Source organism: Microtus oregoni, unplaced genomic scaffold (genome assembly GCF_018167655.1).
Source record: "Microtus oregoni isolate MIOR12 unplaced genomic scaffold, Mior012 000086F_ref0000336, whole genome shotgun sequence".
In the NCBI taxonomy this organism is placed as follows: domain Eukaryota; kingdom Metazoa; phylum Chordata; class Mammalia; order Rodentia; family Cricetidae; genus Microtus; species Microtus oregoni.
Window position 1 is genome coordinate 1,299,800 of NW_024544552.1, and position 14,783 is coordinate 1,314,582.

General features: G+C 36.7%; 1 protein-coding gene across 1 annotated transcript in view; it reads left to right on the top strand.

The window, feature by feature from the left end:
- Positions 1–2,081: 2,081 nt before the first annotated feature.
- Positions 2,082–14,783, top strand: part of LOC121442000 — a 65,593-nt gene continuing 52,891 nt past the window's right edge. Inside the window, 5 exon segments of the mRNA XM_041643439.1 lie at positions 2,082–2,346; positions 3,572–3,684; positions 4,192–4,350; positions 8,214–8,636; positions 9,796–9,984. Of these exon segments, the coding sequence (XP_041499373.1) occupies positions 2,082–2,346; positions 3,572–3,684; positions 4,192–4,350; positions 8,214–8,636; positions 9,796–9,984 (1,149 nt within the window).

Below are 14,783 nucleotides of genomic sequence, written 5' to 3' on the forward strand. Positions count from 1 at the left end.
CAAGGTTATCTTATTTTCTATTCATGTTGCTTCAAATGACAGGAGTTCATTGCTTCTAAGGCTAATGAATACTTGGTATGTGTGTGTGTGTGGGTCATGTATGAAAGTGCAGGTATATACATATCACAGCATACATGTGGAGATCATGATGTATCTTTGGGGAGTTGCTTCTTGCCTTCTATGTTGTTTTGAGTAAGCCTTTCTTATTTTATCTGTTGCTATACTCTGTATTCCAGAAGAGCTGGCCCAGAAATTTCCAGGCAATTTTCCTATGTCCAGCTTCTCTGTCACCATACAGGGGCTAGGATTACAGACATACACTACTGCATCTTGTTTCTACAGGTTCCAGGGATCTAATGGCAGGCCACAATGGACACTTTTACCAACTAAGCCATCTCCATTGTCCATTAAATGTATATTTACCATGTGCTTTTGTTTTTGGGTTTTTGTTTTCATTTTTCAAACAATCTCAAAATTGGGGATTCCCTTGAACTCCTAATCCTTTCTCCACCTCTCCAGTACTGAAATTATAGGCATGTACTATGGTGCCCGGCTATTTGTTTTCTTACTTCACTCATCCATTCAAAAAACATTTGCAGTTATTCTGTATTTTGGCTGTTGTAAATAATAATGTAATACATATAAAAGTGCAATTACCTTTTCTATATAACTTATTCATCTCCTTTGGTTATATATTCATTTAATGGAAGAAATGAAATACACTGGTTGTGCTTTTTGTGTTTAAGGGATTGCTATATTATTTTTTGTAATGGTTATACTAAATTATGTAACTTCAAACAAAGTTTAGGGTTCCTGCTTCTTTGAATCCTAATCATAATTTATTTTTATCTGTGTAATGATAAATACTCTAACTGGGTGAAATGATAGGTCACTATGGCTTTTATTTAACTTTTTCTGATAATTAGAAAACTTGCTTTATGTCTAAAAGCCACTTATGAGTGAGTGAGTACATATCGTATTTGTCTTTCTGGGCCTGGGTTATCTCACGCAATATGGTGTTTCCTAGATCCATCAAGTAGCCTGAAAATTTCAAGATGTCATTACTTTTTTCTTCTGAGTAGTACTCCATTGTGTAAATTTACCACATTTATTTTCTTTATTCATTATTCAGTTGAGGGGCACTTAGATTGTTTCCAGATTCTGGCTATGACAAACAATGCTGTTATGAACATAGTTGTGCAAATGTCCTTGTGGTAAAATTGAGCAACCTTTGTGAATATACCCAAAAGTGGTATTGCTTGGTCTTGATGTAGGTTCTTCCCTGAGAAATCGCCATACTGATTTCGAAAGCAGCTGTACCAGTTTGCATTCCCACCAGCAATGCAGAAGTGTTCCCTTCTCCCCACATCCTTTCTAACATAAGCTGTCATCAGTGTTTTTGATCTTGGCCATTCTTACAGGTGTAAGATGAAATCTCAGAGTTGTTTTAATTTGCATTTCTCTGATGGTTAAGAATGTTGAACATTTCCTTAACTGTCATTCAGCCATTTTAGATTTGTCTGATGAGCACTCTCTGTTTAGGTTTGTAGCCCATTTTTATTGGATTATTTGTTCTTTTGATGATAAATTTCTTGAGTTCTTTGTATATTTTGGAGATCAGCCCCCATGTGTTGTTTCTATTGGGTATTATTGTCACAGTCACTAGAAAAGTAACCAGTATAGTCATAGTAAGTCTGAGGAGTCAGGATTTGACAAACAAACAAGGGAAAGGTTCATGCACTTAAGGTGAAGAAAAGAGAAGATGCAAACCAATACTCCTAAGTTATGCCACAGTGGCATTTCTCCAGAATCTTTCCATCTCAGCTAGCTTTGACCCCAAGTAACCATCTTCTTTAATAGGAAAGATTGATTTGAAGTTTTTCCTAATGCAGCAATTCTTACCCAATATTCTGTGTAACATAAATGACTGTTGTACTATTGTTTTTCATGAACACACATGTATATAATATTTTCAGATCGTGCATTCATTCATGTAGACATTCCTTTCTTAGGAAATTTCTGAACACATATACAACAGTGCATGCCAATTTTCCCTTACAGTTTCACCAACAACTTTAAAGATGGTGAATGAATACAAGAGAATTGTTCTGCTGAAAGGATTAGCGAACATCAGTAGTGATCAATTTGACTGCTTTAAGTCATTAATGTCCAGTGATTTAAGACTGGAGAGAAACATGCAAGAGAAATATACCAAGGTTCAGATTGCTGACATGATGGAAGATGAATTTCCAACTGATGCTGGATTGAGCAAACTGATTGACTTTTGTGAAAATATACAAACTCTTAAAGGACTTGCTAAAACCCTTAAAGAAGAGAAATCAAAAGGTAACATGTAACGTAGAACCCTCTGTCCCTAATACCATATTGCTATCTCTGCTTCCTTCATCCACATAGCTTTCATATACCCAATTTATACTTCAGTGATCACAGCCGTTCCCTTTCTAGTAGATGCTATGACTTAAGGAGCCTATTTGGCATGTGGACTAACAGAAAAATAGAATTTCATCTAAGATTGGGCTTGCAGGTGTAACAAAGATATTAGAAAATTATGGTTTAAGATCTAATTATATTCATTAACCAATAGTGTCACTTATGTTATTAAGAATACTAGCATAATTATCATCTAGATAAGACAATACTTTAATCAAATATTGCCTTAAGAAGGTATAAATCACCATTGTCATTCATAAAATTATTGAGTTAGGTAATAAGATTTTAGAAAGATAAAATCCACTACTTTTCTATCTTATTCCACAAGTGAATACCAGATTTCTTTCACTGATTTTTTTATGATTTGTGATGGAGGAGGGTCATATGTCTATTTGTTGCTTTCATTGGTTAATTAATAAAGAAACTGCTTGGCCTGATAGGTTAGAACATAGGTAGGTGGGGAAGACAGAACAGAATGCTGGGAGAAAGAAAGCTGAGTCAAGCAGACACTATAGTTCTCCTCTCCAAGATGGATGCAGGTTAAGATCCTTTCCAGTAAGCCACCACCTCATGGTGCTACACAAATTATTAGAAATGGGTTAATCAAGATGTGAGAATTAGCCAATAAGAGGCTGGAACTAATGGGCTCTGCAGTGTTTAAAAGAATACAATTTCCATGTAATTATTTCGGGTAAAGCTAGCCGGTGGCCGGGAGCCCTCCCGGGCAGCAGGAAACAGCCTGCTGCTCCATCTACAGATTTGAGCATACTATACACAAAACATAACCAACAAATTATGATGAAAATTTGTATTTTTAAGAGAATGGCAGGAGAATGAGAATGAGAAAAGCTTGGCTGATGTAATGAGGTTCAAGGACAAGAAGGTTTTCTCCCATTATAGGGAACAAGTAAGCAAAACATCAAATAGTAGAAACTGTGTCTAAGACTGTGCCTTTAGTGGTGTAATCCTACAATAATCTAGTGGAATAAACATTGATATGAATGCAATAAAAATGTGTTCATATGGCAGGAAAACTAGATGGTTCCTAGATCCTTTATTTTGGTTCAAGTGGACTCTTTTATTCATGCATTTATTGTGATGAAAATTATATTCTTCCCAGTAAAAGGAAAAACACCACTGAGAAATAAGAATCAAGAAGCAGGTTCTGCTATAAAAACACCAACTGCAAGCAATACTTCAGCATCGGATGGAGGGAAAACTTCCGCAGCTCAGGTGAGCTTGAGGTACTGCAGCAGATTGACAGGCCAAAAAGGCTGCAGCAGAGCCGCTTGTCCATACTCTGTCCATCAGGCACTGACTGCTTTTTTAGTTTATTTTCAAGCTTTACTGAAACTCATGGATAAATGATCATGTGGCATTAAAATGTGGTAACTCCTACAAGAGATGTGGTATTCTTGACAATCAAGTAGAATAATGGCTGTTTCATGTTTATACAAGACCTAGTTTTCAATTTCAAATTCAAATTCAATTATGTCCTACCATAATGGTAATATGAGAAAAACTGTGTATATAACCCTTTCCTCTCCCTTTATATAATGAAACTACTTATCCACACATTTTGTGAATATTCACAATCATATTCTAAACTTGGCCTGAGGGTGGGTGTCACCCCAAGTTTCCAACATATTCAGGCATAATAAACCTACTACCTAATAATGAAGACACACTTTGATCACTTGATACTGAGACTCATTAACATTGCCATGGATACACTTTCAGAAAAGAAAAAGTATGAATAATGAAAAGACTGCTGTGAAAAAGGTCAAGGGGTCTGAGAGGCCAAATCACCCTCCATGTTCTACAGAAAACACAGCCAGATGCCAGTACTCAGTATTCCAGACCTCATCTTTGGCTTCATGCAACACTTCTTTGGATAAGGTACAAGTCTTAAGCCTCCCTTTCATTTTCTCGATCTAGATATCAGAATCAGATCTTCAAGTTTTGACCATGTTCCACACTTATCACTGAGATTTAATTAGTTAGACACACACAGGGTTTGGATACAATAGAAGTAGATCACCATACAAAGGCAGAAACATAAATGTACATGATACAATTACAGAAATTGCTGCATCATAACTTTTGGCTGCCACGAAGACATTTAATAAACCTGGCATTTCTGACAATGAGAAATGTCCTGCCTTGCGCTGATCATAGATAGGAAGAGAGAGATGAAGAGTCAGTAGCCATAGGCTCCATCTCTATAAGATGGAACCCATACCTGACTCAGCTAAAGCAGTCAAGAATCTGAGAAACCTACTACTATTATTCTGCTTAAGGAACATAGCAACAACATGACTCATAGTGACAAACTGTCATATCTATAGATCAGTGCTTTATTCAGGTCTCATCAGAGAAGCTTCTTCTTGTCAAAGATGGGAATTAACAGAGACCCACAGCTGCCAATGTGCAGATAGTGAGAGACTTCACAGTATCCATCCCTCAATGGGGAGTCTGCATCAAATCCCTTAGGGAATCTATGTGGAAGAGGAAGATGAAAGCTTGTAAGAGTCAAAGATAGTACATGACTCCAAGGAATCAGTGTTTGTCCTTTTGGACAAACAGGAGTGATGCACATATGAGCTCAGACACTGTAGTGGCACACATTTAAAAGGCACAGGTTCAAGCTGCCTGGGGTCCCAGAACAGGGAGAAGGGAGGGGACATAAGTCCCACCCTTAACCAACAAGCAATTTTCAGTAGATAACAACTACCAAAGAGTTTCTTCAATGGAGATTATCAACCACAGTCTGAATGAAGGTGGTGCACCAACACCAAAAGAGGTCCACATGGTTTTATGTGTGTGGTGGATTGGTTTTTTTATTTTGTCTTTTTGGGGAAATGTTTTTCTGGCTTTTTCTTATCTTTTTATTTATCTACATTTTGAGAGTGAGAGGAAGACATGAAGTTAAATGGGGGAGGATTTGGGAGTGTTGAGGGAGGGGAATCCTAATCAAATGGAAAAATTTTAAATGAAAATAATAGAAAAATACTAATTCTGAGAGGGAAGAAAAGAAATGTAGTGAGAGAAATTAGAGAATTGATGCCTCTTACTTTTTCTGAGTACTCATTGGAGGAAAACTGTAGCAATGTCAGCATCCATCTCTGTACTCTCCTTTTCCTCTCTCTAGGTTTCCTTCTGTATGCCCCCATCTCTTTATCACTTGATGAAATATAAGCAGACAGTTAAGCAAAAACAGAAGCAATTTTACTCACCTCAAACATTACCATTCTAATAATTTAGAGATAAATATTTTTGTTATATTTTTCATTGATTGTTATAATTATGTGGAAAATTTTTCTAGAGTAACATCTTACAAGAGTTATTACTTCACTGTTTTTCCAATTTGAAATATCAGGATTACCTTTCCAATTCCCTAAGTTACAAGCATATAACATTCCATGGCTATATCAGTATTTATGTTGCTTTTTAAAATAATTCATTGTAGATTGTTTATCCACTACTACAAACTCAGTTCCACTTTCAATGAATATTGTGAATGGAGACTGTGTTTGGTTTCCTGGCTGCCCAGACTCTAATAATCACACAGGAACTACATTAATTGCAACACAGTTTGGCCAATAGCTTAGGCATATTTTTAGCTAGTTGTTACATCTTAAATTAATCCATTTCTATCACTCTGCGTATCACCATGAGGGTGTGGTCTACTGGTAAGGTTCTGGCATCCTTCTCCTTTGGCAGCTACATGGCATCTGTCTGACTGTGCCTTCTCTCTCTCTCTCTCTCTCTCTATATATATATATATATATATATATATATATATATATATATATATCGAATTTTCCACCTGGCTTTACTCTGCTAAGTCATTAGTTAAAACAGCTTTATTCATCAATCAATAAAAGCAACTCATATACAGAATGATATCTCACATCATAATATCCTTGATATGTGTGCATTAATGGTGTAGGAGGTCCTTCTTTCTATGTGTTGCTTATATTGGTTAATGAATAAAGAAACTGCATTGGCCTGATAGGGGCAGAATTCAGGTAGGCTGAGAAGACAGAACTGAATTCTGGGAGGAAGGAAGAAGAGGGGAGAGACACCATGGAACTGCCAGAATCAGGCATGCCGAATCTTTCCTGATAAACCACTGCCACATGGCAATATATAGATTAATAGAAATGAGCTAAATCAAGGTGTAAGAGTTAGCCAATAAGATGTTAGAGCTAGTAGGCTAAGCAGTGATTTAATTAGCACAGTTTCTGTGTGATTATTTCAAGGTTAAGCTGGCTGGGTGGCAGGGATGAATAAGTGGCCCTGTCTCTTCTACACATTAAGAATCATTTTGTGAGCCACAATCAGAGAGTCCGGTTTGATCACATGCTTGTTTAGTCCCAGTCTAGCTGGATTTGGTGAGCTCCCATTAGAATAGGCACACTGCCTCAGTGGGTGGACCAACCCCTCACAGTCCTGAATTCCTTGCTCATCTTCTTCCTCTGTCTGCCCTTCAACTGGACCTTGGGAGCTCAGTCTGTTGCTCTGATGAGGGTCTCTGTCTCTATCTCCATCTGTCACTAGACAAAGATTCTATAGTGATATTCGAAATAATCATCAGTGTGATAGTAGGGCAAGGACAGTTCAGGCACCCTCTACTCTGATGACCAAGGACATAACTGGGGACATCCCTGTGGACACCTGGGATTCCCCCCTAGAGCCAAGTCTCTTGCCAACCCTAAAATGGCTCCCTTAATGTAGATATCTTCTTCCCTGCTCCTATATCCGTACTTCCTTCATCTCTACCCTCACACTCCACCAAGCTCTCGCCAGTATTTCCCTTCTCCCTTCCCTCTCCCCCTCTCCCCTTCCCCAACCTTACCCCCACCCCTATCTCTACCCCCATACTTCATTTTGTGTTTTTCATAGTATCTCACTAATTTATTTTATACATATCATATAACTTTCTGTTAATTTCAATCTAGTCTTTCCTTCTTGTTTACCTATCACTATCACTAACTATATTGCTTTTTGATTTTTTGCTAATATTTTATTTAATTTTTAAAACAATCTTATTTTACATACCAATCCCAGTTTCCTTTTCCTCCTGTTCTTCCGCTATCTCCAACATCTATCCACACCACCCCCAACTGCTCCTCAGAGAGGCCTCTCACAAGGAGTTAACAAAATCTGACACATCACTTGAAAGAGAAACAAGGCCCCTTTATCTATGCTAAGCAAGGTACCCCTCCATAGGGAATGGGCTCCAAAGAGCCAGTTCATACACTAGGGATAAATAGTGGTTCCACTGCTAATGGCCTCACAAACTGCCCAAGCCACACAAGTGTCACCCACATTCAGAGAACCTAGCTCAGTCTTATACAGGTTCTGCAGCTGTCAGTCTGGAGTCAGTAAGCTCCCACTTGCTTGGGTCAGCTGTTTCTGTGGGTTTCTTCATCATGATCTTGGCTCCTTTACTCATAATACTGCTTCTCCAGGAATTCAGCCCAGTGATGTGTTCATGCTGAACATCATGTTTCATGTTGGAAATAGTCCTCTGAGTTTACAACAAAAGTGCTCAAGGTTCTGTGGCTAAACCCATTGTTTTAATTCATTAGACGTTTGGCCAGTGAAAGAGTTCCTCTTTAGCTTTTCCATAGTTCAACCAATACATAAAAATTGATAGAAGTAATGTGGAGATTGTGTTTATCTTATGTAAAGGTTATTTTTTTTAATTTGTGGCTAAACTTATATGTTTATATCTCTATGTTTGTTCAACCCAGAACCAAAAGACACAGACCCAAAACCAGAACACAGCCAGAGGTGCTGTTTGCAAAAATAATGCCATGGTAGTGATGGTGCTCAAGGCAACAGAGCCATTTGTATATAAGTCAACAGAACCTGGAAGAAAGATGATGTTTCATGCTACAGTGGCCACTGAAAGCGAGTATTTCCATGTGAAAGTTTTCAACATCAACCTGAAAAAGAAGTTCACAAGAGAGAATGTCATCATTATCTCTAATTACCTTGAATTCAAAGGAATCCTAGAGATAAATGAAAATTCCTCTGTGCTTGAAGCTGGTCCTGTCCAAAGTATTAAAGTCCCTATAAGCCTTATCAGAAAATCAAAAGAAACTCCCAAGATTTTTGATATTCGCAAGTATGCCACTGGAACACCGGTTTATGGGTTATTTACATTACACAAGGTAATGTCTGAAATTTTGTTTATGTCCTCTTCGCCACCAACACCTGAGCTCAAATATAAGAACTTTCCAGTCCATGTATAATGACTGTATTGTTACGAAGACTTTACCATGTCTGGGGTAACAGATGAAATTATCCCGCATATTAAGAGATAATTCAACAGCCTATTTCCTATGATATTTCTTAAAAAGGTCTCTGAAAATAAATTACAAATAATCTTTACTTTCTTTGCTAAAAAATATTTACCCTCAGCCACAATAAGCAGGAATAGTATAGTAGGTCAGTACCATGCTAACAGTCTCAGATTTTTAAGCTCTATTGCAACCATACAATATTTATTCTTTTCTTTCTATACACTATGTTTCTATTGATTGTCTGAACTAAGGTGAATATTAATTACAACAGATATTTGGAGTAATAAATGATTGACTAGCAACCTTCTAAATTAAAAACCATTCAATAGAATGAATCTTTTATCTCTTCAGTAGCTTTAATCATTCAATGTTGACTTTGTATCTTATTCAATTAACTACTTCTGAAGACCTTAGCAATTGAGAACTATAGTATAAAGTGAAATTTAGAAGGCAAGTGAACCTAGTTTTCTCATTTAGAGAAGAAAATACATGCAGACATCTCATTGATGGATCACTCAATACAATGTGAATTGGGGATATTGGCTTATTTGGACATGATACTTGAAAATAAGTAAATGAAGAAGGTCTAAATGAGTGAATTACAGGAATCTTACCTGTTATGTAGATTCCCTATAACCTATTGGATGAATGAATAGTGGGAGTTAATGTCATTCATCCCTTTATAACCATAAGATACAAATATGGATGCCTAAATTTCTAATGTCTATGATCCTGGGTGATTTAGAGGGAATGCAGGCCATTGAGGTATAAGAAGCAGAGGAAATCAGGAAAAGCATTTATTGTCCTAACACTTCCAGGCACAAATCTTCTTGATAAAGAAAGAAAATCATCACACTAATAAAGAAAGTTCTTTGGGAACACTTCACTACAGACATCTGCATGCCTGTGTCTATAACAGTTCTCATATTTTTCTATCTTTTGTCCTGAAAAAGTCTCTTTTGAATGTATAATAATGTTTGTGAATTAGATAACTTTCAGAAAAGGAATGCCAATTTTACTTTTTCAGATAAAGGTGAACCCAAAGAACACAGTCTATGAAATGAAGGACGGCACAGGAAATATAGAAGTTCTAGGGCGTGAGCAATGCTACAACATCAGATGTAAGGAAGGAGATAAACTGCGACTCTTCTGCTTTCAAGTGAAAACAATTGACAAGCAACCGAAGCTGGTGTCTGGCGATCACAGTTTCATTAAGGTACCAAGTAAACAGGGAACAGATTTATCAAAGCAGAATTTCACATTTCTTTAGGATTCTGTACGTGAACTTTTAGTGTGTTATGTAGTAATAAGGGCTGCGGTGGGGCTGCGTCCCCAACACCCCAGCCACCTGCCCGGCTAGCTTATGCCCCGAAATAATTACACGGACACTGTATTCTTTTAAACACTGCTTGGCCCTTTAGCCCTAGCCCTTACTGGCTAATTCTGTTATCCCGATCAACCCATCTCTAATAATCGGTGAGCACCGGTCTTACCGGGAAAGGTTCAGCATGTCTAACCTGGCGGCTTGCTTCATGGTGTGTGTCTGCCCGGGAGCGGGGCATGGTGTCTCTCTCCGAGGCGTCTGCTCCCGAGAGGAGAGCTGTGGAGTCTCTGAGCTCACTTCCTCTTCCTCCCAGCATTTTGTTCTGTTTACTCCTCCCACCTATCCTCTAACCAATAAAATGGGCCAGGGCAGTGCCTTTATTAGCCAATGACCTTCCTCCATCAGTGTTACATAGATAATTCTGTCTCTGGAGGGGAGAATTAAAATGATGTCCTTATACTCATTTCTATGGGGAAGATTTTTAAAAAATATATTGAAGAAATAATCCAAAGAATATTGTATATATGCTAAATAACAAGATATATGAGGAAATAAGAGTGATGTGGAAATATATTTCAAAAGTGATCAAGAACAAGAGTTTTGAATAAGTGTCAAATTTGAGTTGAAAGCCAGCTTTAACCATTAAGAATTGACTGATTCTGGGGAAAGCATTACTTTAAATCTGGACTTTAAGGTAAGAAATGCCTGGATATGTATGAGTTATCACAGAATTTGGCACATCATGAAAAGTGAGTAGGTACTATTTTCTTAGCGGGGTGAAGGAGAGAGAGAGAGAGAGAGAGAGAGAGAGAGAGAGAGACCTAAGAAATAGAAACGGCATGAAAATATATCAATGTATGGCTCACCACTAGTAATTCTTCTACATATGAAAGACAGAGACTCTGAGAACATGAGACTAAAGGGCTGTTTAAATGGTCAAATAAATGTAGTGCTGTCCGAAATAAGGAAGTAAGAACCATTCATGGTGGATAAAGTAAATATTGAAAGACTTTCTGAGTTTGAATGCTTGATAACTTTGACACATAAGTAAAAAAGAATTTTGTACTTGTCTTGAAAATTTGTGTTGCAGAGAAACTTGCCTTGGAGGTAGAAATATTAGTTAGACACAACTATGTACTATTATACACTTTGTATTAAATATTTGGTTAAATATTCAGAAACATTGCAAGTTGCTTATGAAATCTCCAGCAGTTTGAAAGTCACCATAGATTTACAGCACTAAAACATTTAAAGGCTATTGAGAATGATTTTGGAAATCAGGCAACTACTTTATCAAGACATCACAGAATCTATTTTATAATTTTATTAGGCAGGGAAAAGATAAATGGAACTTTGAGTGATAGAAATGACTAATGCTTAAGAAGATAAACCCTCATTATTTTACAACCAGCTTGGTAATGGTGGTAAGAGAAAAAAGTGGGTTCAAAGCACATCCAAAAGCTATTCAGAGATAACACTAATAAGCAGAATAAATGGTGCTGGTGCCAACACTAAAAACAAGAACAACACCTAGGGGTTTGAAGCATGCTCAGATTGATGATGATGTTAAACTCCCTTGAGGAAATTAACATGCATACAAATAGAGAACACATACTAAGTACTTTCTTTTTGTTGGGACTTTAAGCAACAATAGAGAGATAATAATTATTTTCATTTCACAGATAGTCAGTAATAATCACAGACAATGTGCACGGTGGAACTGAAATCTACCTGTGCTGCCTGGCACTGAATGCAGATTCTTATACAAGGTGATTATACAGATCACTGAGGCAGTTATGAATCACAGGACAGTGAAGGGATAGGTAAACAATACTATAAATTAAGATAAACAAATTGAAAGGGCAAGATAAAATGAAAGAGATGAAACATAGATATAAAAATTTAAAGAGGAATGGGGTCAACATAGATCATTCCAGATACAAAAAAGCAAGGAGCTCTCTGAAAATAACTACATTAATAAGCTAGAGATGACTTTAGCAGAAGATATGCTCCAGATACAACAGTCAAAATGCAAATGTTGCTACATTCTGACACAGGGATATAAACATTAATTGTTCCATTTTCAAGAATACAAGAATTCATGAGTTCCAACTATACCTGATAGCCCAGAGCAATAGTGAAGCAAATAAGAACTTCATGTAGTTTGGTTTTGTTTTTCTGCTCCAACCCATGTTTTGGAAAGGTAAACCAATACTTTTGCTTTTTTGTTATAATTCCCTGCCCCAAAAGAAAGTCATGTTGAGTGTGAAAAGCCATCTCTTCACGAACCACATAGTTGGAAAAGGGTGGCTCAAAATAAGGCAATAAAATGAAGAAGGTAAAGCAGAGAAGATCAACAGCCTTTGAGAGGGCAAAAGATCATATAAGGCCATTGAGGGCAAGAGACAATGATAGATGACTGGAGAAATATAAAGAGAGCGTTAGTTCAATGACTAGAATCTTATAATATCTCTCACTATCTCTTTCAAGGCTACCAAGACTTGAAAAAAAAAACACAGAAGATGGAGAAAAAGTGGCTATCCACAAGATCAATTCAGTGCTTTTAACAGTGGACAGCTTTTAAAATAGAGACACCAAGCAACTGGAAATAAGCAAGAGCTTTATTAGTACATTCAAGCATTTAAATGTCCTTCTATTTAATTTGTGACTATGTATTTTCATTTGCAAATTTCCTCATTGCTCTCTTTTTCTATGAAAATAATACTTGAATTTAATTTCTCTAGTGTGAAAATAATAAATTTCTTTTTAAAGGGACATCATTACAAAGTGCTATATGTAGTTTGTTCAATTCATAGGTTAACTGCTAGATACTGGTATATTTGTGCTCTGTTGGACACATAGGATGGAATACACAGAATTTTGTCAATATTGAGTTCAATATTCTGATTAGAACTTTCAGAGTATAGAATCTATTAGAATTCTCTCTCATTCTGTGTGTTGTTTCTTCTCTCCATTGACTGTTCCCGTTACTGTACACAAATTGAAGTTTTATGTGGTTTCATTAGTCAGTTGTTGACCTTATTCTTGGATTATGAAGTCCTATAAAGACAGTTCTTCTGAACAGAACAGGGTTAGCACAGGCACTAAGGATCAACAATTAATAAAAGGGACATCATGAAATTGCAAAGCTTCTGCATTGCAAAGGACACCATCCTTCAGACAAGGAAGCAGTGTACAGAATGAGAAAAAAAGTATTACCAAATACACATCTGATAGCGACCTAATATCCAAATATATAAGGTACTCAAAACACCAGAAGATCGATTAAATGAGGAATTCAATTAAAAAAAATAGGGTGCAAATTGGGCAGGGTGGTACATGCCACCTAGTACTCAGGAGGCAGAGGCAGGCAAATCTATGTGAATCTGAGGACAGACTGGTCTACAAAGTGAGATCTAAACAGGCAATTCTCACAAAAGGAAAGTCAAGTGACTGAAAAACATTTAAAAGAAGGTTCAACTTTAGTAACCTTCAGGGAATGCAAACCAAAATTATTTTGAGATTTTATTTTAAGCCCCACTAAACAGGTAAGATCAATAGAATAAGTGACAGTTCATGCTGGTGAGGATGTGGAGTAAGGGAAACAGCCATCCACTGCTGGTGGAGTGCAAACAGCTTACTTCAGTCTCCTTTAAACACTTTCAATAAAATGTTTTGTTTTATTTTCCTGAGAAGGCTTTTCCAGACACAAAACCATAAGATTGCATCCTTTTCTGTCTTTAGAATGTTTATAGTCTACCTTTTTCTTTTTATTCTATGACCTGATTATTTTTAATTTTAAGATGTGAAATGGTATTTACTTTAATATGAATATGGAATTTGTGCCATCAAAACCATTTTTCTTGGTAAAACATGCTTGAATAAACATCCTTTCTCCACTTCTTTACTTCTCACTTTTGTCCCAAAGCAACTTTCTAGATTCTTTACTGCATTTACCCAGTAGTTCCTCTGCATTTTAAGTTCAAAACTACACTTTGTCTTTACAAAGAACCCAAAATAATAAACAAAATATTATAGTTTTCAATATTTCGAGATATGGAAATCAGCATATAAACTGATACTCCCTTGTGTTGTGAATTAGGTCGGTACAATAAATAACCAGACCAGCTCAAGATTAACAGTTATATTTTAATGGTAAAAAAGGGGAAACTCATACTACAAGAGTGGGAGGTCCACCATCCTATCTGTCCAGCTGGCACCGTGCAGAGAGAGCACGCACCTGATTCCTCCCAGTTTTTCTACCTGGGCCCCAGGTAGCCACGCCCTAACTAGATATGATTGTTGATAGAGTTTCCCCATCACCCTTGCCTTATAAACATACTGATAGAATTTTTTTAAAAAAAATTGCCAGCATTATCATTATTGTATGAACTACAATAGAGTTTTAATTTTTGATCAATTTTACCTCTTCTTACTTCCTCAGTTCCTCTGAGATCCATACCCAGCCTACTTTATTTAAGGAGTAATTTCTGTCTAATTAGTGTGTCTATATACCCTTGGTTATTGTCACACATTGAAGCATATTCTGTCTACCAGAAGCCACACATTAATAAAAGTAAATCTTTTAAAGATTTACTTATTCATTATATATGCACAAATTATGATACATTTACACAATGGAATACTACATAGTGGTAAAAAATGAGGCCATTTAAAAATGGATGGATCTA